The sequence below is a fragment of the Cryptomeria japonica genome, chromosome 10 (assembly GCF_030272615.1).
Source record: "Cryptomeria japonica chromosome 10, Sugi_1.0, whole genome shotgun sequence".
NCBI classification, from domain to species: domain Eukaryota; kingdom Viridiplantae; phylum Streptophyta; class Pinopsida; order Cupressales; family Cupressaceae; genus Cryptomeria; species Cryptomeria japonica.
Genome location: NC_081414.1, coordinates 314,025,108 through 314,049,352, shown reverse-complemented (window position 1 = coordinate 314,049,352; position 24,245 = coordinate 314,025,108). Strand labels below are relative to the sequence as shown.

At 35.5% G+C, this 24,245-nt stretch overlaps 1 protein-coding gene across 1 annotated transcript in view; it reads right to left on the bottom strand.

Moving 5' to 3' along the window:
- Positions 1–24,245, bottom strand: part of LOC131041780 (AP-4 complex subunit epsilon) — a 151,923-nt gene that overhangs the window by 113,440 nt on the left and 14,238 nt on the right. Inside the window, exons 2-4 of the mRNA XM_057974988.2 lie at positions 20,051–20,236; positions 5,214–5,429; positions 4,943–5,053 (exon numbers count right to left, since the gene is read on the bottom strand). Coding sequence (XP_057830971.2) covers positions 4,943–5,053; positions 5,214–5,429; positions 20,051–20,236 — 513 coding nt within the window. The remainder of the gene's footprint in view (positions 1–4,942; positions 5,054–5,213; positions 5,430–20,050; positions 20,237–24,245) is intronic.

Sequence of the window (24,245 nt, the reverse complement as noted above, 5' to 3'; positions counted from 1 at the left end):
CACTCAGGAAGAAAAAACCCGAAATTGAAGAAAAAACATAGCAAACGAACTCGAAACGCAATGAAATTTGAAATGTGAATAGTGGATGGACCGAAGATCAGTCCAGGTCAACAAAAACAAAAATTTTGCCTCGGGAAGCATGCCTTAATAGAGTAAAATCTCAACCTACAGTGACTGCTCTAAAACCCGAATTTGCACAAAAAGCTAGGAAAAAGAAGACCAAAACTCACCAAAATTTGGACAATGATAGCAAAGACAACCCCCAATGATTTGACACTAACAAATGTGTGTTTTGTACCTCATAAAACGTGCCTTGGAGACAAAAATGACACATTTTAAGCAAAAATTTGTAGGGGTTGTCACATTTTTGAAAATTCAAAAATGAGGACAACAATAGGTTGACCCAGAAGCACCTCAATGATGGTGACAATGTCCTCCTTACTGAAGATGATCTTGCAGAAATCGAGAGAGGAACAGCACATGAAGCAGAAGCAACAAGCTTGGATGAAATGGAGGAAGACAAAGATGAGGACTTTGATTTTGAAGAAGAATCATCTCACCATTTAGATATCTCAACACCTACTACTACTAGCTCAAGGCCTAAAAAGTTGAGCTATATTAGGAGAGCAAAGAGGAAGACGCAGTCTTCTCTTTAGTTTGTTGTTTTTCACATTTGGACATATCATTCTATGTAATTTTGTAAACATTTATAAACTTATGCTGCTGTTATCTATTTTAAAGTTTGAATCTGAGTATGAATGATGAAATTTCAAATATTGAGTGTTTTGAGATCATATGACATGTGTAATGTTTCAATTATGGCTCTTATGTTCTATAAATGCATTAATTTCTTTTTCTTTTTTTGTAAAATTACAGTTTTTTTTTTTGTTGAGTCCTTTCCCAAGATTTTGCCGAGTCCAAGTCCAATTTTTGGGCTGTCGAGTTTGCAACGAGTCCTAGTCCTAGTCCTCAAACTTTGATCTCAATTATGTTGTGAGCTACATACCTCGCTTCATGACAGCCCCTAAGGCAGAACATTGGATTGTAGCGAAGCCTGTACTAAGATATGTGAAGGGTACACCTGCCTTTGGCATTCCATATAGCAAAAGAAAAGATCCTTAGTTGATTGGTTTCACAAACTCAGATTGAGCAGGTTCTGTTGATGGCAGGAAGTCTACTTCTATTATAATATTTAATTATATTTTAGTTAGTTATCTTTAGTTCTTTATCAATGGCCATTTACTTTTGATTCATTTAGTTTGGTGGAGATATTCTTCTTCTAGTCATCTATGGTGATGATCTGATCATTACTGGTACTACAACACATTTGATCGACCAAGTCAAACAGAATGTGTGCCAAACTTTCGATATGATAGATTTGGGACTTCTCCATTATTGTCTTGTTGTAGAGGTTTGGCAGATTGATAGCCACATATTCATTTCTCAATCAAAGTATGCCAAGAGCCTATTGGATAAATTCTCAACCAGGACCTACTCCCTTGTCTTGTAATAATCAAGGGGTTCTGAAAATAGCCAAAAATCTAGTCTTCCATGAGTGGACCAAGCATGTGGAGCTTCATTGTCATTTCATCCACAAGCATGTTGAAGATGGATTGGTGATATTGCAATACATTCCAATAGAAGATCAAGCTACATATATCCTCACCAAGTCTTTGAGCCCGGCAAAGTTTGTCAAATTTAGGGGGCAACTTGGTGCAGTAGATAGAATGACCATTAAGAGAGGGTATTAGAATAGTTAATTATATTGTAGTCAGTTATCTATAGTTTTTTATTAATGGCCATTTAGTTTTTTTAGTTTAACTATTGCTTATTTTATTAGAAGGCGTAGTTAGCTTTTTAGTTTTTAGCTTTTTAGCTTGTTTAAGCTTTTTAACTTTTTAGCTTCATGTTGAAGCTTCAGTTGAATGGTTTGTTCTTTTTAGAACACCATACTGTAATTCTCTTTATATACGTTGTATATTCGTGAATAAAGCATTCAATTATTTTTCAACTTTTGGGTATGTCTTCAGTCTGGGTACGAGTGTCGTCACATGGACCAATAAGAAGCAACAGGCAGTAGCTCTTTCCTCAACAAAAGTAGAATGTTGGGGAACTATCGAAGCAACATGTGAGGCAATTTGGCTTGAAAGGATGCTTTCTGACATGCAAATGTCTCAAGCAGGTCCTTCACCTTGTACTGTGACAATCAAGGGGTGCTGAAACTTGCCAAGAATCCAATCTTCCATGAACGCACCAAACATGTTGATTTTCACTATCATTTCATCCAACAGCTTGTAGAAGATGGATATGTTCAATTCTAGTATGTTCCAACTGAGGACCAGACTCCAGACATCCTCACCAAGTCGCTAAGCCCAAAAAAGTTTGTAAAATTTAGGGGGCAACTTGGTGTAGTTGATAGGATGACCATTAAGGGAGGGTATTAAAGTAATATTTAGTTATTTAATGGTCATTTAGAAATATTTAGATATATTAGATAGTTTCTATTTCTATCGACTGTTTCGTTTAGAAACATCGAATGTAATTGTCTTTATATGTCATGTCCCCTCCTTGGCCATTATATATATAGCTTAAACCAATATGATAATTATCAATAATAAAATTATTTGAAAACTATTATTTTCTAATTAATATTCATTGATATTTATTATTAATGTGATGAACCTTATAGTATATTTTTATCTTATAATATTACATCTTAATGTTTTATATCATAAACATAATTTATATATATTAAATTTAATTCATAAACAATCTAATTCTCACGATCCTCTATATAAGGGTCGCAGCCCTACATAAGTGAGGAAGGACAGTGATTAAAAAATATGAAGAGGTGCATATTCATTATGAATTGTTTACTATACTAATTCCATAGTGGCCAGCGAACACTTAAAGAAGAGATTAATTAATATTAAGACACAATAAAAAAATGATACAATTTGTTGGAAAATAAACTATGGCAGCCTCCGTTAAGACAAGAGATTCAACTTGGTGAAGACCATATAGAAGGTGCGATCATTACCAAGTGCTGCAACTATCCCAATAAAATAATAATAAAACACATGATCATCCAAGAGGTGTGAGAATAGTAAAACAATATCAATTCAAATGTTAAATAATAAAAGACAGATTTGTTAGTAAATATTACCTTCGTAAAGAAAGGATGTGCCCCCTCGGTGGTATCTATCCAAAGGTATATGACATTCAGAAAATATATATGTTAAAAGAAAAAGGGAATGGGGAAGGGGAAGAAAAACGGATAATATCTGAAAACCATTGATCAGATCAGATCAGAATTGTTATCAAGTTACAGGCAGTAACATTTGTGTTCTTGGTGGTATGCATGGGGATGTGCTTAATATGTGTGCTTAGTATATGAAGCCTGATAAAGTTGTTATGCAGAATCTAGTAATAATATTGTTATAAACTGCAATATGTATGACAGTCATACTTAATTTCATATATATTTATAATACATGAGAAGTTAGTGTACTTATAGTCTAAATCATGTTATTACTATCAGTATTTAAGAAGATGGGGATGAGATGTTCCAAAGAGGGGCAGTCTAAATCCAAGCAATAGGTTAAGTCCCAAGATAGGGTGGGGATCAGCGACCTATAAGCCTTGAGGGTATAGACCCAAGATAGGTAAGGGCTTGGATTTGTAAACTTTAAGGGAACCTATTGTAGTTGGTGTCTAAGCACTTTGGTAACATATGTAAACCCTTCTCCCTTAAAACAAAAGTAGTAACAGGGTTTAATATCTATATTAATCATCTAACGAGGAAAATAGATAAGCACTTGTTAATAACTAATTGAAGAATATCAATCAATTTTAATATGTTGAAATAGATCAGGTAGGGACATTACATTATATGTAACCTTCGTTTCATTAATTGAGCATCCAATTACCATTTCACAAACCACAACATCACAAAGTAGGGATTGAAATTCATAGGCAAGAGATCTTTTTCTTTAATTATAACTTTCAAAACTTGTAAAATGGTTATGCTTCCCAGGCCTCCATTCAAGCTACCTCCATCTCATCATTTATGCCGTTTGTCAAGAGGGAGAAGACCACATAGAACTGTAGATTGCTCTCAAACCCTACACTACACAATAGTTGGCCTCCAGTCATGGTTCATCTCTATAGTTTATGAACAAAGACTGCTTATGTTCCACCAGTATTGCAATGAGACCAGTCCAACTGTAGTTTGAACTCTCCAATCAAATTATAGCCAACAATCAGTTATCTTCAAGGAAATCCTGTTCAAAACACTTTTAAAATGAAAATTCCTGCTTTGAATCAGGCCTCTCCATGACTCATGTCCAGACTGAGCAGGAATATAAAACATGAAGGTTAAAGAAATTTAAAAATTGGAGTCTCACTTTCTTGCTGACAATCTCAACTTCCATTCACCAATCATTGTAAAGTTTAATTAGTGAGAAGGCAACGGTAGAACCATGTAAGGTCAAGGTCACTTTGATCTTTTATAAGTAGCTCTTCGAATGCAGTGTACGGGAAAAATTTTGAAGAAGTTTATCTCTTTGTAGTTTCATTTTCTCAAGCATACTACAGATGCATTCAATCAATATTACTCATTTGTTGAAGTTATTCTCTCCAAGTGATTTTGTTTGATTCTTAGGTGCATGGATGAATAACATGTGTTGTACTATTTCATTCATCTATAAGTAAATATGTGGTCACTTTCAATTTATGCACATCTACCATGCTATAGGTATAATTGTGAGATTTATTTTCATTCAAATTAAATTCCTATAATTCAGTATGTTCATCTATAATTTTGTATAATAATCTGAGGAGTTCTAGTTTACAATATTACTTTCAAGAACAACATTGCAGATGCCAAAAGACCTACAAAAGATTTTCAAAGACATAAAATCTGATCAGACATACAACAGACCTCTAAGCAATCGATCACTGCCAATTGATGCTCCTCTGCAAAGTCAGGGTTGATCTTGATGACTCTACCAAGAGCGTCAATGCCCATATACTTCAAATTATGGTTGTCACTCTATGCATAGACAAATAAAAAACAGTGTTGTTAAAAGATATGCCATTAAAATCCTTAAAAAAACATACACCTATTTTACTTGAAACCAGTAACTGTTTGATAACAGACAATTCCAAATGTCAAAATATAATATATATTCAGAGGTAGAAACACTCTAAACCTTTAAGAACCTGGATGTTATTTCAGCAGCTGCTTCCAATAACTTTGAATTTGGATAAATAGATGCCACTGTGCATATACATTCATATCCAATAGCATTCCCAATGTTGCCTGTCGGATCACATTTCCTAAAGACATCACCTAGCACAGTATACATGTTCTCACTTGCTTGCTTGTCCCCAGCGCCAAGCAAGGCCAAGATTTTCAACAGCTTGATCTGCAATAGTAAAGGGCAAATTGGCAAATACAGAAATGAGTATTTCAAATGTACACTGAATATAGGCCATTAATGGCAGAATTTCAAGAATGCAATTTAAGGGTATGGCAAAGATGCTATCAAATAACATTTTTTACCATGTATGCCTGATAGTACAGTTGAATAACAAGAAAACAGATGAATGTCAAGATGAGGAAACCAAACAACATTTTGACTCATCAATTCTTAAATTGCCAGTAAGGGTTAGGGTTTCAGTTCACCAATTTCTTTTTTCCCTTGTTTAAATATAGCCAGTTTTGGCTATACAGTGTATATATAACCATAATTTGCATACAACAGACAAAGTTTAATTCAAAATTGAGAACATGGCTGATATAATTAACAATTCAGTGTCAACACAATATCATACATATCATACAAGGAGGAGATTTTAACACTATCCTCCATCAAACAGATAAACGTGGAGGGATAAGAACTCTCAGACAACCTCAAAAAAGATTTCATCAATTGGATAAATGACAATAATCTTCTGGAAATCAAAACAGAGGAAGGGATTCACACTTGGAATAACAGGAGGCTTGGATTTTGTAACATTGCAGAAACACTAGACAGATTCTTCTTCAAAGGAGACTTAACATCCTTCCCATCTGAAATGAAGGTAACAGTTCAACCATGGTCAGGATCTGACCATTATCCAGTTCTGTTAGAAGTCATGGGGGAGCTAAAGACCATAGGAAGCCCCTTCAAGTTTGAAATGATGTGGTTGAAACATGAGGAATTTTTCCTTAACATTCAAAATTGGTGGGGAGAAGGATCATTTTTTGGATCCAAGATGTACTGTCTAGCATCGAAACTTAGAATGCTCAAGCACAAATTGCTAGATTGGAACAAGGAGAAATTCAAAAACATCTTTGAGGAGAAGATAACAATTGAAAAGGAACTGGACATCATTAATAAAGAGGTAATGATGAACGGTATGGTCCAAGAAACATATTTGGAAGAGAAGAGGCTATTATGTGAATATGAGGATATTCTTGCTAAGGAAGAGATATTATGGAAACAAAAGTCCAGAGAAACATGGTTAGAGGATGGTGAAAAAATACCAAATTCTTTCACAACAATGTCAAAATGAGAAGAGCAATGAACAGAATCACACAGATCTCCTGTGACAATGGAATGGTTATTAAGGATCACAAGCAAATTGCAGAGGATGCAGTACAGTACTTCAGCAACAATCGTCAAAAAATTGCGATTATACCCGATTAACCGGGAATCGCCCAGGTTGCCGATTTTTTGAAAAAATCGTGTATTTTTGGTCAACGACTTTCAACGATTTCTTCAGCGTTTAATCACGATTAAACAGTTTGATTAATCAGCTATTAAAATCGCGCCAAAAAAAGCCCTAAAATCGATGCTAAAACCCCAAAAAAACCGCAAAGGGAGAAAAAACCCTGCAAACTGCCTATATAGCAGCTCACGCGACATATTATTTCCACACCAGCTCAGGAAATGACCAAAAATCGCATGACGAAAATCACGAGACAAAAATCGTGTGACGAGTTCCTGCAGGCTGTAAATTTGGCCATAGTTCGGCGAATACGGGGTATATAATTTATTACGCCAAGAGGCATCTACAATCACAGCCACCTGTTGACGTCATCCGTATAAATAAAAACTGCAGAGTAAATCACGATTTGAACTTTTAATCGCCAGCGTTCACCCTATTTCGTTCAGCTTAATATTAAAAATTAATTTCATTCTTTCCATCAATGCAGCTTTGAGGGTGGGAGATTTGTGGAATTGAAATAACTATATTTGAAGCTTCATGCGGAATGAGACACATATCCTCTTCGCTTTTTGCTCCAACACAATTATTTTAAAGGAATACTACTGTTTCTATTAAAATAATATTACGAATTTTATGGTGTTCAACGTCATTTGATAAACTTAAAGGAGATTTAAAGTGGAGATGTTTTATGCTTTAAAAATTTAATTATTAAATTTATTTGAACTTTTTTATAATAAATAAAATAATATTTTTAAATATATTAAACTTTATTTTTTATAATTAAATTAATTTTTTTTAAATATTCAATTTCATTGTCATCATATAAATATTATGTTTATTTCGTGGAATTTTCAAAACATATATTCATTTGTTTAAGTGAGAGCAATTACATTTGATTCATATTTTTCTAATACTATTAATACTAATATTTAACAGTATTGGTATTAGTATTACTGTTAACTGTTAAGTTAGTATTAGTACATTATTGTTAAGTATTAGTATTAGTAAAATATGAATACAGTTAAGCATTAGTATTACTGTATTAGTCTCTCAGATAGCATCAAACATAAAATTTCTTCAGTAGCTATTTTAAGGTTAACAAGAAGGTAAAACGTGCACAACCTTATAGTCTTACTCCTTACCAGAAAAGATGAAGTAATCAGTGATATGAATATAAACAAACAAAATCTACAATTCATATGTTGAAGTGTCTATTTTATTTGCCTACAATATCTCTATGCTATGGAAATACCCTTAAATATTAAAAAAAAGTAATTTTTTATTAATTTTCTACATTTTTTTACGTTTTTTGTAAATCCGATTTTTTCCTAATTTTTTCCCGATTTTTTCAAAAAATCTTATACTTTTGTTTTGCCGATTAATTCCCCAAACGATTAATGCTTATTTGTTCTAAACAACTGGGAAACCTCGGACCTTTCAAACAACAGCGAACTAATGAAGTATATACCCAGATTAATAACAAAAGAAGATAACCAAATGCTTAATGCCAAATTCACCAAAGAGGTTAAATCTGCACTATAACAATTTCAAACTGATAAGGCCCCCGGGCCAGATGGATTTCCTACTGACTTCTATCAGAAATGCTGGCACATTATTGATGATGAGGTAACAGATGCCCTTGAATCAGCTCACAATGCAAGTAGATTTCTGAAGGAAATAAACAACACATTCCTAGCTCTACTGCCCAAAAAGGAAAACCCTTCGAAATGGGATGAGTTCAGACCCATCTCTTTATGTAATATGATATACAAATTATTAACAAAGGTAATGCCCAACAGGCTAAAAAAACTATTGCCATCAATAATCTCAGAGGAACAAACAGGGTTTGTTCCTACTAGATGGATTCTAGATGGGATAGTTATAGTACAAGAAGCCATCCACTCCATACAAGCTCAAGGACAACCGAGTATGTTGATTAAACTGGACATTAAAAAGGCATATGACAAAGTCAATTGGTTCTTCCTGTGTAGTTGTCTGAGAGCCTTTGGCTTTAATAGACAATGGGTTAATTGGATACATTACTGCATCTCAAGTCCCAAATTCTCAGTCCTAATAAATGGGAAACCAGAAGGTTTCTTTGAGATAACTAGAGGTTTAAGGCAAGGTCAGAAGCCTTAGGAAGGAGCCTTGACGTGGCCCGTAGGATGGGGAGGTTGGCAAGAATCCAAATTACTTGTGGGGTGGATCCATGCCACTCACCAGCAGTTTGTGGATGACACAATGTTATTAGGAAAAGGGAAGGTGAAAGAGGCTAAAGAAATAAAAAAGATTCTAGATCAATATGGACAAGCGTCAGGAGAGATAGTGAATGCTGAGAAATCAGAGATATTTTTCTTCAACATGACAACACAGGAGGAGGTACAAATTGCAAATATGCTGGGATACAAGATTGGTCATCTCCCTTGCACCTACTTAGGTATGCCCATTGATAAAGGCACCAGGACCAGTAAATTATCGGATCCTCTGAGTGAGAAATTACAGAAAAGGTTGTCGTCATGGAAAGGGTTATGGCTGTCTGGTGCAGGAAGATTGACTCTAATAAGATCAGTTCTTGCAGCGATGCCTATATACCTCCTATCATGCATTCCACTCTCGGTGGGGGCTCACAAGAAATTGACACAAACAATAAGAAATTTCTACTGGCAAGGTGCAGAGAAGAAGAAAATGACATTGATATCATGGGACAAAATATGCAGAGATAAACTCGATAGAGGCACCGGAATAAGGAACCTTCTTTGGCAAAATAAGGCTCTAGGAGCAAAGTTAGTATGGAGAATTTACACTTTCTTGGAGGCCGAATGGGCTAGAATACTCAGAAACAAATATCTAGCAAACAACAGTAGGGAAGCAATATTCAAAGAATCTGACCCTCCAAAAGGTTCTAGAATTTGGAATTTCTTGAAAGAATGTAGAAAGCTTGTCATCAAGCACCTAGCTTGGGACATTTATGATGGTAGATCTGCCTTATTTTAGGAAGACTCTTGGGGTGGGCAGCCTCCAATAGAGAAATTTATGGACACCAATGGAGTTAAAGAACAATTAACGTCACTTTGGGGAAAATATGTCAAGTATTATGCAATAATGGACTTGAGTTCAGCTGTAGGGTGGAAATGGAAAACCATGAGTGCCCTTATGGAGGACAACAAATTTCAGGAGTTACAACAAATTCTAAAGTGTAGGATGATTGTTTTCAGGCCAGAGGCAGACAAATTGATCTGGTCAAAGTCCAAAGATGGTCAATACAATTGTAGAGATGGTTTTAAAACAATTTACAATGAGGCAAAGGTAATCAAAGACAACATTCCAATTAAACTGCGTTGGGATAAATAGTGCCTCCCAAAAGCAGGAGTCTTTGCATGGGCAGCCATACAAGAAAGGGTCCTCACAGCAGAACAGTTCAAAAAAAGGGGATTTGAATGTCCCTCAACGTGTTTTTTATGTGAGGATGAAGAAACAAATGCTCATTTATTCATGACTTGCAACTACACCCAAAGATGCTGGAAATGGTTGATGGGACAACTGGGCTGGTCTGGAGCTCTTCTCCCCAACTTGATAGAGTGGTTCAGAGGATGGCCGATCATGAAAAAGAGTAGCTTATTCCATAACCTCTGGATCAGCAACCCAACTATAGTCATATGGGAGATTTGGAAAGAGAGAAATCAGAGAATATTCAAGGATTCTAAGATGCGGGTGGAGAACCTTATAGCCAAAATAGAGGCCTCAATCACGGAAATCTCCAACAACAAGATTTTAACTATTCCACAACATGACAAGGTGTTCACAAATTGGGACAACCATATTAGAAAACACTGGAGTGGCATTAAAATCCTCCCCTTCGTTGAAAAAGAAGGCTCTGATAAAACAGCTCTGGGGATGGCATGCAAATGGTCCCCCCGAAGAGCGGTTGGTATAAACTAAACTTCGATGGGGCATCTAGAGGGAATCCAGGAAAGGCAGGTGCAGGATGCATAATACATATGGATAATGGTAGATGGATTGGTTCGAAATCAATACACTTGGATCAATGTACTAATAATATTGCAGAACTATTTGGTCTAATAGAAGGATTAAACCTATGCAAGCAATTGAAAATAACCAAATTAGAGATAGAAGGAAACTCAGCTATCATTATCAATGCTCTTAGGACTAGGCATATGCCAAGTTGGGAGCTTAAATGCCTACTGGATAGGGCTCTTTCACTATTAAAAAACTTCAGCAATTATACTGTGAATAATACAAATGCAAAAGCATATGGATTTCAAAGAATCGATGTTGTTCAATTAATCGAGGAGACAAAGCTCCTTTAAATAGAGTTACAAATACGATGTTTCTAAAAGAAACAATCGTTAACTAGAGGCGAAATTAGAAACAACTTAAATGACCATTAATAACACAAAGGGAAAGATATTATTCTAATACCCTCCCTTAATGGTCATTGTTCTAACTACCAAGAGAAATAATAGAGAAGGTTGCCCCCTTCTTCTCAGAACACGATGCAACAGAAGACACGAGCCTGCCACCGACTCTGCCACCGACTCTGCCACTTGAGATGAGCCCGCCACCGACCCTCCCAAAAACTGCAGAACTTTTGGAGATACCCAAAACAATACCAATCGTCCAACCTGATGTTGGAGAACTGTCTCTCGCTATAACCAGAGACACACAAAGAACAGTTGTCACGATTTTGAGAAAAAAATCGACAAACCCTCCAAACTATTGCAGATAAGCAAGATGCTCGAAAATAGACTGCAAACAAGAGACTAGTGCAGATGTTCGCACAACAACTCCAGGTGCGACTAAAAACAAATTGCAGCTAAGTACAATTTTTGAGGAAAAAATCATAAACCCTCCCATGATTTTTTTTAGGGACAAAAAGTATTTAAAAACCCAGAGACAATTTATGAGGATAAAATTATTAAAACCCACAGATTTTTTTAAGGGAAAAAAATATTAAAACCCATCAGAATTTCTTTTAGGTAAAAAAATATTAAAAACCGAAACAAACATCGATGCCCATAAGCCATCTTCATGCTTTTCGAGGCACGAAAAATGAGGTACTGAGAAGATGTTGAATGCACGAAACACGGGGTACGAATTTCAATACATTGAGACAAGTACAGGTGCAAATTTTAAGGCAAATTCGCTGGCACATAATTTGAGGCATGGAAAACAAGGCACCCAAAAAAATATGAGACGAACCCAAAAAAGCTCTCGAAAAACCCACCAAGAATCTGAAATCAAAATGTAGATCCGACAACTCAAAATTTGAGGCATGGAAAACGATGCAACCAAAAAAAATTGACGACAACCCAATTGAGGTCTCGAAAAACACACCAAGAATCTACAACCATAATAAAATTTCAACTTGAACTAAAGAGTCAAAACCCTAGTCAAAAATTGCAAAAACCCTAGGCAGCCATGAATGAACTAGATCAAGCAAAAACACGTGGAGAATAGACACGAGTCAAGGGCAAAGACACGTGACGCGATTTGCAGCAAAAAACCCAAGAACTAGAAGCAAACCACTTTGAAAAACTTCCGAAAATTTTTCTAAAAAATTCTTTTCAAAATTTTTTAGAATAGCTAAAATTATCAAAAATTATCTCTGCTCTGATACCATAATACTGATGCAAAAACATATGGATTTCAAAGAATCGATGTTGTTCAATTAATCGAGGAGACAAAGCTCCTTTAAATAGAGTTACAAAGATGATGTTTCTAAAAGAAACAATCGTTAACTAGGGGCGAAATTAGAAACAACTTAAATGACCATTAATAACACAGAGAAAGATATTATTCTAATAAATCCTATCTACAGGGAGGCCACCAAATTGGCTGATAAACTAGCCAATGATGGTGCAGACGGAGTCAACAAGACTCTGACAAACCATCCCATGGATTCTGCCTTAGATGGACATCCTTGATCCAGAGTCCTTCGGTATACTGATATTTACATATATATAGACAGAGATCACATGGATATATATATAATTATATATGGAGATGTGGGCATAGATATACGCGTCTGTCACATTGCCATCTAAACACATATATATGTATATGTATGTATGTATATATATGGATGACATATATATATATATATAAATACTAACATATATACATATATATGCATACAGATACATAAACATATATATACTGTCGGATGATCTGGCGTATATATTTACATACTTACATTTATTTTGTATAATAATATGTATGTATGTATGTATATATATACCGCATATGTGTATATATATATATTTTATATTACATATTTTTTTTCAGTTTTTTTTACTTTATTATTATATAGATTTCCTTCGTTCTACATTATACCTAGAATTTTGAGCATTCAGGCCACGTGTTGCGATGGCTGCCCACTTTCCTTGCATTCAATTCTGAAGTAAGGGTTACCGAGATATCACTCGTGTGTAGGATTGCACATCCTCGGGCACATACGCATCCTTGATTACCCACACACTCCATTGACTCGCATTTTCATCATTACCGTCATCCGCATTAATGAAGATTGTCAAGCCGAGAATAAGAGTGGATGCTAGAACGGCATTTAGGTTATAACAACCAAGCATTAAACTTAGTTGATGACCCAAGCTGTCTATACCCACAAATGGCAGGCCCAGAATGTAGAATATACTTTCTTTTTTCACAGGGCTAGACAGGAGGTTTTCTCTGCCCAACTCTTTCCTACCTGTGCCCCTAGTGAGTCGGGTTGTACTAGGATTAAAATATTAATAAAATTTTTGGCTACGGCCCATTATCGAGCAAAAAACAAAAAAAAATATCATACATGTTAAAGATAAATCAAAATGGTTTATATCATAGTAGCATTAGTTGGAATCAAGATTTGACTTGCAAACCAAAGGTATAAATGGAATTTAATTATTCAAGATTCAAGAGGGAAAAGATTTTGGGTACTAAAAAATGCTGAAATTTTCATACTATAGGAGAAAAAATGCTATTATTGTTATTTCAAGCCAAATAAAGGCATGAAACTGCTGTTTTACATCTGGCACAGCACAAAATAATTTTTACTTTTTACTTTCTAAAACTAAAGCAAGGACCTAAGATCAGCAGCCCCCAGCAGGTAAAGCAACAATGAACGTTATGGCATGTATCATTTTCCAAAATTTTATTATTTAACCCAAGTTCTAAATCCTTCAAAAAATGCATTTATAGGGTTGGTTAGGCTGTTTTTTTTTGGATTTTTTAAATGTGCTTCCTCTTTGGAAACCTACAGGTTCTACTCAGGTCAAATGGCCAGGCCAGAGCCAAAGCCATGCTAGGTGTAATGTCCCATTTAATTTAATCATCTTATGTGAGATTGTGAGCCCTATTCTTATTTTTCCAAAATGGATAAAAAATAGTTCACTAAAGAATTATAAAAAAAAGCCTATATGGGCATGGATTTCTAGACAGAGGTGTCATAACCCCTGGGACACATTCTCCAACCACTCATTAATGAGGAGTTGTAAGTTGGTATTCATGATAAAGTGGTGGTTATTCATGGCATGTTTTAGTTGCAACCTTTGAAAGGAAAAATCAGGCATTGGAATTTCTGGCCTGCTGGTGATATAGATTGAGTTGCTTAGACACCTTTGAGACAACTATCATTTTTCTTCTAATTTATGTCATAACTTGAGCCTTGTGTTCAACTATCAATTCAAAGACAAACCCTTGGATTTAGAGATCAGAAGACAAAACCCCTTTAATCTCCTAAGGACAATCTCATTCAAAAGTTGCATTTGTGTTGAAAGCTTTTGTTTGATTTTCTAGCAAGTATTTGTATTTGGCAGCACCATATTGTAATAGGAAATCTACTTCTTATTTATGTGTTGTCTATTTGATGATATTTCAACATATTTTCATCTATTTATTCAATTCAATCTATTGCTGCACATTTTCGGCATTATTGTTTATTGTATATGTGTGTGGGTACTGTATATATATATACTGTTTGCTTTTACCTCACCCTCACAAGATCCCAGTGATCAAGGAGAGCTAAATAATGATATTTACTCATCATATGCTGTCAGCTCGCTCTCACGAGACCTTGGCAATCAAAAATTAGTAAATATTTTATATTACAATTTTTTAAAGCCATTACAATGGTGGCAGCACTAACTTCCAACCACCTACTTCACACTTAACCCTATGATCCAAGACACCATCCAGTTTGTCACATTGCACTTGGTGAGCATTGCCTGTGATTGGTGGCACAGTGATCTAGTCACACAAGGTCATCAACTTGTGCAAACTTTTGATGACTTCAGCCAAAGGTTGCTAGATAGATTTAAGCAAAAAGATGAGGAAGAAAACTTTAGAGAGCTTGCCAGAATCAAGCAATAGACCTCAATAGATGTAAATGTAGTAGAATTCTAGCAAGTTGCAATTATGGTCCCTAACATGTAGAAAAGAGGATCATTTTGCTCTTTTAGTTACCTAGGCATTTAATATTTGTCATGTTAGTTAGTCATACTACATAACACATTGCCTTCATAAGCAAGGCGTCTCATTGTATAATTCATATTCAATCAATCTTTTCATGGATCCATATCATGCAAGCTATCCTTGCCATTCTCTCTTGTGGAAGTTGTTTTGGTCTTGCATGGATTTTGGGGGTGTTAACAAGTCACCAATAAACTCCTACATGGCATCAAAGCTCCAGTGTTGTAGATTCCTTCGCAAATCTAAGGTTGTCATATGGCTTGAAGAATTTGTTGGGTTCATGTTATGGTTTCAAAGACCTCATGATTGAATCTAGGGCATCAGCATCAAAGAAAGTCAGGTTTGCCTTTCGTTTCACCAGATTTCATTATGTTTTATCAAATCTGCAAGGATTTCAATTAGGGTTTGAAGTTGCCAAATACAAGAGGTAGCTGAATTTTCAAGCCACTTTAGGCCAATTCTAACCCTGTCATTATATTCGACAGGCCCGAAAACCTACAAATCAATTGTCAAATTGTTGAAAAATGGAGACTTTGTCCCGAGGGCATTAGAGATTTTTTGAACTACCTATCAAAATCTATACATGTTCATACCTAGCCATACTGTATGAACTATACTGATCATCAAGAAAAAGCGCCCCCCCTCCACAAAGAATATTAATTTGTTTTTGGCATATTCAGTTTGTATATCTTGCATCATCAAGGAGCAACCACTATACACAAACTGCATCAACCAATAATACCTTTTCATCAATTCATTGGATGGTCAATGCACTTGATACAACTTATTTAATTGGAAGTAGGAAGTGCTTTTTAAAATCATTTTAACAAAAAAAATATTGGTTTGGTCACCGAGTGACTAAGGGTTTAGACCCTAGTCACATCAGGACCACCTGCCAGGAATAGGCACTAAGTGCACAATGGCATGGCCCTCACCAGCCACCATCACCTACAACTGCAACTTCCAACTTGTCACACTGCAGGCGACGCATTTTATTTTTGCTCCAACACCTAAGTCAGTTTGGTGAATTATAAGGCAATACGGTTTGGTTGAAAGTCCATCAAATGGACATTAAGAGTGCTTTCCTCAATGGCAACTTGGAGGAAGAAGTGCGCATGACTCAACCTCAAGGTTTTCAAGTTGCAGGAAAGGAGTATCAAGTATGCAAACTAACAAAAGCTTTTTATGGCTTGAAGAAAGCACCCAATGCATGGTACATAAAGATTGAAATAAGTCCTTTGGATCTGAACTTATGTGTCAAAAGTGTTGGCAATGATATCATTCGACTGGTCATTAACGTAGATGATACCATCATTACAAGTAGTGAGGCATATTTGATTGAACAAATCAAATGTAATTTGAGTACATCATTTGACATGACAAACTTAGGCCTCCTACATTATTGCCTAGGTGTAGAGTTTTGGCAAACAAGTGGAGGTATTTTTATTTCTCAATTTAAATATGCCAAGAGTTTGCTCAACAAGTTCAAAATGGCAGATTGTATAATATCGTCTACCCCTATGGAGAAAGGGCGGAAGTTTCTAGCCAAATCAGCCTCAAAGGTAATCAACGAGTCAACATTCAGGTAACTAGCATGCAGCCTTATCTATCTTACCGCCACTAGACCTAATTTGAGTTATGTTGTGTCTTACATTTCCAAATTCATGACAACAGCTAAGGCAGAACATTGGGTTGTAGCAAAGTGGGTTCTGAGATATGTGAAAGGGACACTTGACTTTGCCATTTTGTACAATAGAAGCACAAATCCTCCACTGGTTGGGTTCACGTATTCAAATTGTGTAGGTTTTGTTGATGATAGAAAATCCACTTCTAGATATGTTTTCAATATTGGCATGGGTGCAATCACATGTGCCAGTAAGAAGTTGCGGGCAGTAGCTCTTTCCTTGACATAAGCAAAATATTAGGGAACAGTCAAAGCAGCATGTGAGGGAATATGGCTTCAACGGAAGCTTTCAGTCATGCACATGTCTCATGCAGAGTCTTCACACTTGTTTTTTAGCAATCAAGGAATGCTAAAACTTGTCAAGAATCCAATCTTACACAAGCATGCATGAGGAGCTTCATTGTCATTTCATACGACAACTTGTAGAAGATGAAACAATGATGTTGTAGTATTGCCCAACTAAGGACCAAACTGCAGACATTCTTAACAAGTCCTTGAGGCCTAACAATTATAAATTAAGATAAACTTGGTGTCATTAGTAGATTGACCATTAAGGGAAGGTATTAAAGTAATATTAGTTTATTAGTTTATAATGGTCAATTAAGCCATTAAGATAGTTTTTAGAAATGTTCTTTTATTCTTTTTATATAGGTTATTGTACTCTACTTTCTTAGTTGTTGATCCTATCCTTATCAAATAGATCTTTGTATCCCTTATTTAAGAAGACTTTCGCTCCCTATTAAATATCAAACATCTTGGCAATCATTCTCTGTGTTATCACTTTCCATAATAATTAATAAATTGCTGATTTTATAATTTTTATTGTTTCTAAGTTTCTAACTTATAAATTCACTAATTATTTTCATTCTTTGCATATATATTTGCTACATTACCTCACCTATTGTGCAAGTCATAAGATATGCTGATACAAACTCTCCTAGCCTTGGAGAAATTTATGAGACCTTTGACAACATGCTTGGATGGATGAAGCAAGCAATTCATAGTAGGGATCCTAATTTGGATTTTATGAGGAGCACATAAGGCTCGTTGTGATAAAATAGTGGGCCATTATAAACACCCGATTTCATATGACTCCCTACGCTCTAAATCCCAAATTGTATGCAGCAAGACATGGGAGAGTGCCTCCACCTAATGATGAAGAGGTGAAAGAAGGCTTCATAAAGGCCCTTGGGAAAATGTATATTGAGGAGGAATCTAGCAAACATAGAGCACAATGGCTAGCCTTTATGAGTCTTTGTGACCCAACATTCAATAGACCAGAGGCGGGGATGGATATATTAAAATAATATTGTAATATTGATATAATGCTCATCTTAGTCATTTAGTTAGTATTTAGAAACTTTCGTTTATGTCTTACATGTTTAGTAAGTTTTAAGAACTTTCCTTTCTGTCTTTCGTGTTTCTATTCTAAATCGTTTCCGTTATGAAAAGATCGTCTCGTAATTTACTATATAAGGAATAATTATCTCCTTAATTAATTAGAACATTCAATTATCATTTCGTGGTATTAGAGCAAAGGGAAAAAATTTCCAGAAATTTCTTTGAATTGTTTTTTAATAAAAAAACGTGGTTTGCTATTGGAAATCGGGAAGGGTTTTCTAATTTTTTTTCAGAAAAAAACATGGAAGGGTTTTGTTTTATATGATTTTTTCCATAAAAATCAGGAAGAGTTCTCTGATTTTTTTCCACAAAAAATCATGGAAGGGTTTTGTATGATTTTTTCCATAAAAATCAAGGAGGGTTTTGCATGATTTTTTCCTAAAAATCGTGGCCATTGATTATTCCTCTACTTAATTAATTAGAACATTCAATTATCATTTCAAGATAGAGCTACATTAGATCAAACCAACCCCATTGGATGGTAGGCATGGCATGGCAAGGATGCACCAAAGTTGAGGATGCTTGCTACTTGTCTCTTTTCCCAAATTGCTAATTACTCTGCTACAAAGAGCAGTTGGTCTACATACAGCTTCATCAAGTCAATCAAGAGGAATAGGCTTATGACGATCAGAGAAGCTAGTGGTTGTGCATAGTGCCTTGCGGCATCAAAATTGACAAACTATAAGTATTTGCACCACCCCCTACTACCGCCATGTTGTTGTCTCCAAACTTAGGCCCTTGGTCCCCCCATCCTTGAAACCCATCCCCCTGTCACGAAACTTCGTGGAACTATGTTAAACAGCCATTGCCCACACTCTATGACTACACAAAGGATTACAAAACACTTCAAGAATTGGTTTTCTAAAAGATGACTCTCTATAGAGTCAATAAGTTATTTGCTATGGCAATTGCAATTAATGTTGATTGCATAAATAGCTAACTAAGCTAATAAGATATGATTAAATATGGCACACTTAGTCCACCAATTAACACCTACATAGAGTTCTTTCCATTTACTAGTAGTAGGCCTGAAATGATTTCCGTCCTAATGGATCCCTATGTTTGGTTCAAAATGAGCATGGGCTGCAACAGGCTTACATTTTTCACATTCTCTCTTTTAAATTTTATTCCTTTGACCAGTTTCATATGAAACTACAAAGTTATTCACATCTTTTAGCCTCTTTCAGGATGTTTTACTTCTTCTGTTGTAATATTTACTAAGACCATGCTACCAGCATTAGGTGAAGAACAAAATTCATCTCTGTCCTTATTCTTGGGTTTAGAGATAGATACATGGCAACGTAATTCTTGTCATCTACCTCTAGGATTCTTTTTGGATTCTTTACAAAAACTCTCATCATTTGCATATTCAACGAATATTTCTTCTCTCCAACTCAATTCTGTCACAGATGTTCCATGCAACTTAGACCACCTGGATAAAGAATAATGTAGCTGGGGAACAATACTCACCTTAGCTATGTGTCTAGAACATGTTGCTGCCAACCAATCAAATATACGAACTGAGGGTGTGATAGTATGAACTATAATTTCACTGCCCTGTTTGTGGCTAACAGAAGAGCAGTGTATATGCAGTAAATTTCTAAGATACCAACAAACTAGATATGGCCACTATGTATCCAGATGCAGGCATGCCAATATAATCATACTTGTTACGACATGAAGCAAAAATGGACCCATTTAAAAGATAAGCATAAAATTTAAAGTTAATATATGATAAAAAAATTGACATAAAAAGCTACTTACTTGAATGAACGGTGCTGGAGTACGATGATAGTCATAACCCTTTGGCAATTTATGCTCGGCTACTTGTTTCAAGATATTAACAAAACTAGTAGCCAGATCCTTGTATGAATTTGCATCAGCAGTAATGAGATCATAAAGGGCACAAAGGGATGCCCCCATTACACCTGGGTCGTTGTCACACAATCTCTGTCGACCACAAATGAGGGAAAGATAAGAATCAAGCAAATATTTTAAAAAATTGTTTATCAAAAAAGCAACCATAAATAGATAGAATGCAAACATTCTGTGAACCAAATTCAGATTTCTCAGACTCACAAAAAGAAACACATCCAAACATGTACAGTTTCTTGACATTTAGAAATTTTTCATGAATCCAGACAAGAATAATAGGTAACCTGGATATTTCTAATACAAGTGAAGTACACAAGTCAATGCAGTCATCAGAATATACCATAACTGAAAAAGGCAGCAGTGATGTCTATCATCAGCTTTAATCTAACACATCTATGCCTCAAAACTCTAGCTGACAAAGGATATACGTTAAACTTTCAAATTCAAAAGGTTTACAAATATAGAATTTAGCGTACTTGTATATTTGGACTCAATTATCAACAGGATTGCAAGGAAGATTAATGTGAACATGAACCAAAGTTATAACTGGATTGGATACAAATTTGCAAATCAATTCTTTATTCCTCCCCATCCCTGGTTGCTTGCAAATCTGACATGTTCCTACTTCAAACCATATGGATCGCCGTATTTAGTCTGGCATATTTCAATTCCATGGAATTTTAAGTAGCCACACAGGCATGCAGAAACTAAAATCTGAAAACTGCATCAAAATACAGAGGCTTGAATCTAGTAAAGGTAATAGTACTACTTGCAAACAATGAACAATGAGATGAAAGACTTGGGTCAAGACAATAGTGATACGAACTCTAGCCAGTGTTAACAGTAACTAGTAACTCTATTAGAGTTGAGAAACATATTTTGTAGTAACTTGATTTATAATGTAAAGGCTAAAGCAAATCAAAAATGCCAGCTAATTGATGGAATTGAGCAGTATTGGGTTGCTCACTGATACAAAAGTTGAAGACCCAAGGAAGAGACAGGAAAGGAGTAAAGGGAATGACAACAGTCGATACAGAAAGAGAAGTTGACAAAGCTGAAAGCCCTGAGGTTAGTCTGGCATTTTGGACGTAGAAGTGAACTTTCCAATAAGGATAAATAGCTTGAAAACTGATATGAACTGTTGATGTGAGGTTACTTAGGTGGTTCCACTGTCACTTCCGCTTACTGGAGTCATAATTCCTTGACCTTAGCTTAGAATTCAAACTTCATATGTGTGTTGGAAGGCTTAGGTAATGAAATAGTTTTAATGCCCTCAAAAGGTGGCTCTGCCATATTTTATAAACATCCAACAAAAATTTCAGAGGCAGATTCCAATCCAAAAATGCAAAAGAAGTTCAAAAAATTCTAAGATTTTAATTTTATGAAAAAACAAATCAAAATTCTGAATGCCACATGAAAGACCTGAAGTGCAGCTGAAGTAATTCACCCACCCTTGAGAAACCATTAACTCCACTGCTTCCAGATTTTTCAGTAGTTGAAAAAAATTTCATGAATTTAGTTCTTGATAAACCATTTGCCCTAATGGAGCAATTGTTCTGCCTTAACCACTCAAAGAATGGACTCTGTTAGTGCTTAATTTCTTTCATCATTGTGTCAAGTATTTGATCATTAATCACCAGTGTTGTATGGTCATGATTCAGCTTTGTGCAATGCAGCTTCTCACAACTATCTGATTATTCAAAAGCAATGAAAGTTTGGTTAAACCGGTTCTACATCAAACACTAATGCAACCCAAGGTAAAATGACAAGTTGAATTCAAATGCATTTTTGACTATTTGTTTGATGATGGTATATGGCCCATATTACAGAGTTATGAGTTTCTTGTTTGTACACTTGAGCTGCTCCTTTTGAAGATGCAACCATATTTTGCTGCACACTTGAAACTGATGAGGGCCACAATGTTGATTGTGGTACTGCTTGTTTTTTTACTGATCCTCTGTGTAAGTTAATGATCTATTGTTGAATGTGTTGAACATGCTTGGCAAACTCAGTTTCCTTATTCAGTTCCTTTTGGGCATGAGGTAATGCTCTTTGAACACAACTGGCAGTTTGACACTGACAGGGGTCAACAGTTGAAACCGTGAAAAATAGTAAATGAAGAGTTTTACTTGAGAAGCAAAGAGTTATCCCTTATGCGAGTAACATGTGTCCTCCTTTGTAAGTCAAAATGAACTATTAAATGAGCACAAATGGCTTGGAAACCAAAATGAACTCTTAGAATGAAGTCACCTTGGTGATGCCACTTGCTGAGGTCATAAATTCTTCAGTATAAGCCTAGTTATATAATATGTTAGTTCCATTTTCTTTGCATGTTGTTCATTTCTATTTGCAACTTCATAAATGAGCACAAATGGCTAGAAAACTAAAATGAACTCTTAGAATGAAGTCCTCTTGGTGATGCCACTTGCTGAGGTCATAAATTCTTCACTATAAGCCTAGTTGTATAATATGTTAATCTTCACGTTGGTGATGCCACTCACTGAGGTCATAAATTCTTCACTATAAGCCTAGTTGTTAAATGATTTACCATAACTGAATTCCTACAACATCAAAATCCAACAACCAAGCCCTTCTTGTTATATGATGTGCTTTCTATTTATAAATTACTGTATGCTCTATCACACTGCAAATAAATACCATACATGGTTTCAGTTGCTGCTATGCACAAGTAGAACAATATATAAATTAAGAAGTAAACGAAGTTTTAAAGGATCTCATTATAGAGCTGCAAGTTGCATAAAGACTTACCATTACTGGCTTCCCACAACATCAAGTTCCAACAACCAAGTCCCTGTCTTGTTATATCTATACTTTCTATTTGAAAATTAGAATATGCTCTATCACACTCAACCTTTATCTTCCCCCTTTAAGACTTTTTTTTTGAATTAGATACTACTCCGTTTTCATTATACAACTATTTTCCAGATAGCTCACAAATATGGTACCTAAACGCAGCAATGTAATGTCCCCTCTTTTAAACCTCAAATAACCCCCAGCAATGATTTGACGTGGCTGCATGGTAGATCCTATAATAGTTGATGTTCACAATATGAATTCATTAGCAAAGATCATGAGGTTGAGGCGAATTGAGAGAGGAGCTTTGACATTTACATCTGCAGAGGTTAAGTTCAATGTTCAGGAGGCAAATCAAATGGTTGAGGAGTGCATGATGGCTGCAAATGTTTCAGTAGCTGTGAAAACATTACGACATTATCCCCTGTGCTCATTTTTGAGGAATCATCCAATGCCAACACCAGAAATGCTTGAACCTGTATTGCATAAAACAGCATCTTTTGGGATTAAAATGGATGTTTCATCTTCGAAGGAATTAGTAGATTCACTCAATCTTGCTGTGGGTGATGATCATTATTTTAACAAGCTGGTTCCAGAACCTTACAACAAGATATGCGACACAGGCAGTTTACTTCTGCAGTGGAGATCTTACTTATATATATATATAAACAGAACACTATAGTGGGCCATTTCTGAAATAGACAAGTGTATGGAGTTTCAACTGATATATATATATATATATATATATATTGTTTTAAGGCACAAATCAGTAATGTTCCAAAAGGGAACACTATAGTGGGCCATTTCTGAAATAGATAAGTGTATGGAGTTTCAACAGATGACGGACAAGCCATTTGGGCATTTATATATATATATAGGTCAATAGATTATAGCACAATAAACTGATCGACTTGTAGATCGCCTATAAATACCTTGCAAATATGCTGAGCTAAAAGACCCTGTCCCTAACTCAACAATGACGAAACCAAGGAACCCCTCCCTAGGTTGTCAAAGGTAGGAAAAAACCCCATCCCTCCAAACCCTAGCTCACCCGGTGAGCTCAGACCCCATCCAGTTTGCAAATACTACCTAGAATTCAAAACTGATAACTTGGCAAATTTGCTAGACTATTGCTGATTCATATTTCTTGATGGATTGGTCAGTCAGTCTTTGAATAATCCTTGAATGCTTTATGAATGATTTTTGAATGAATTTCTGTAATTATTTATGGCTGAATGACTAGTTGTGTTTTTAATATGAAGCTCTGAAT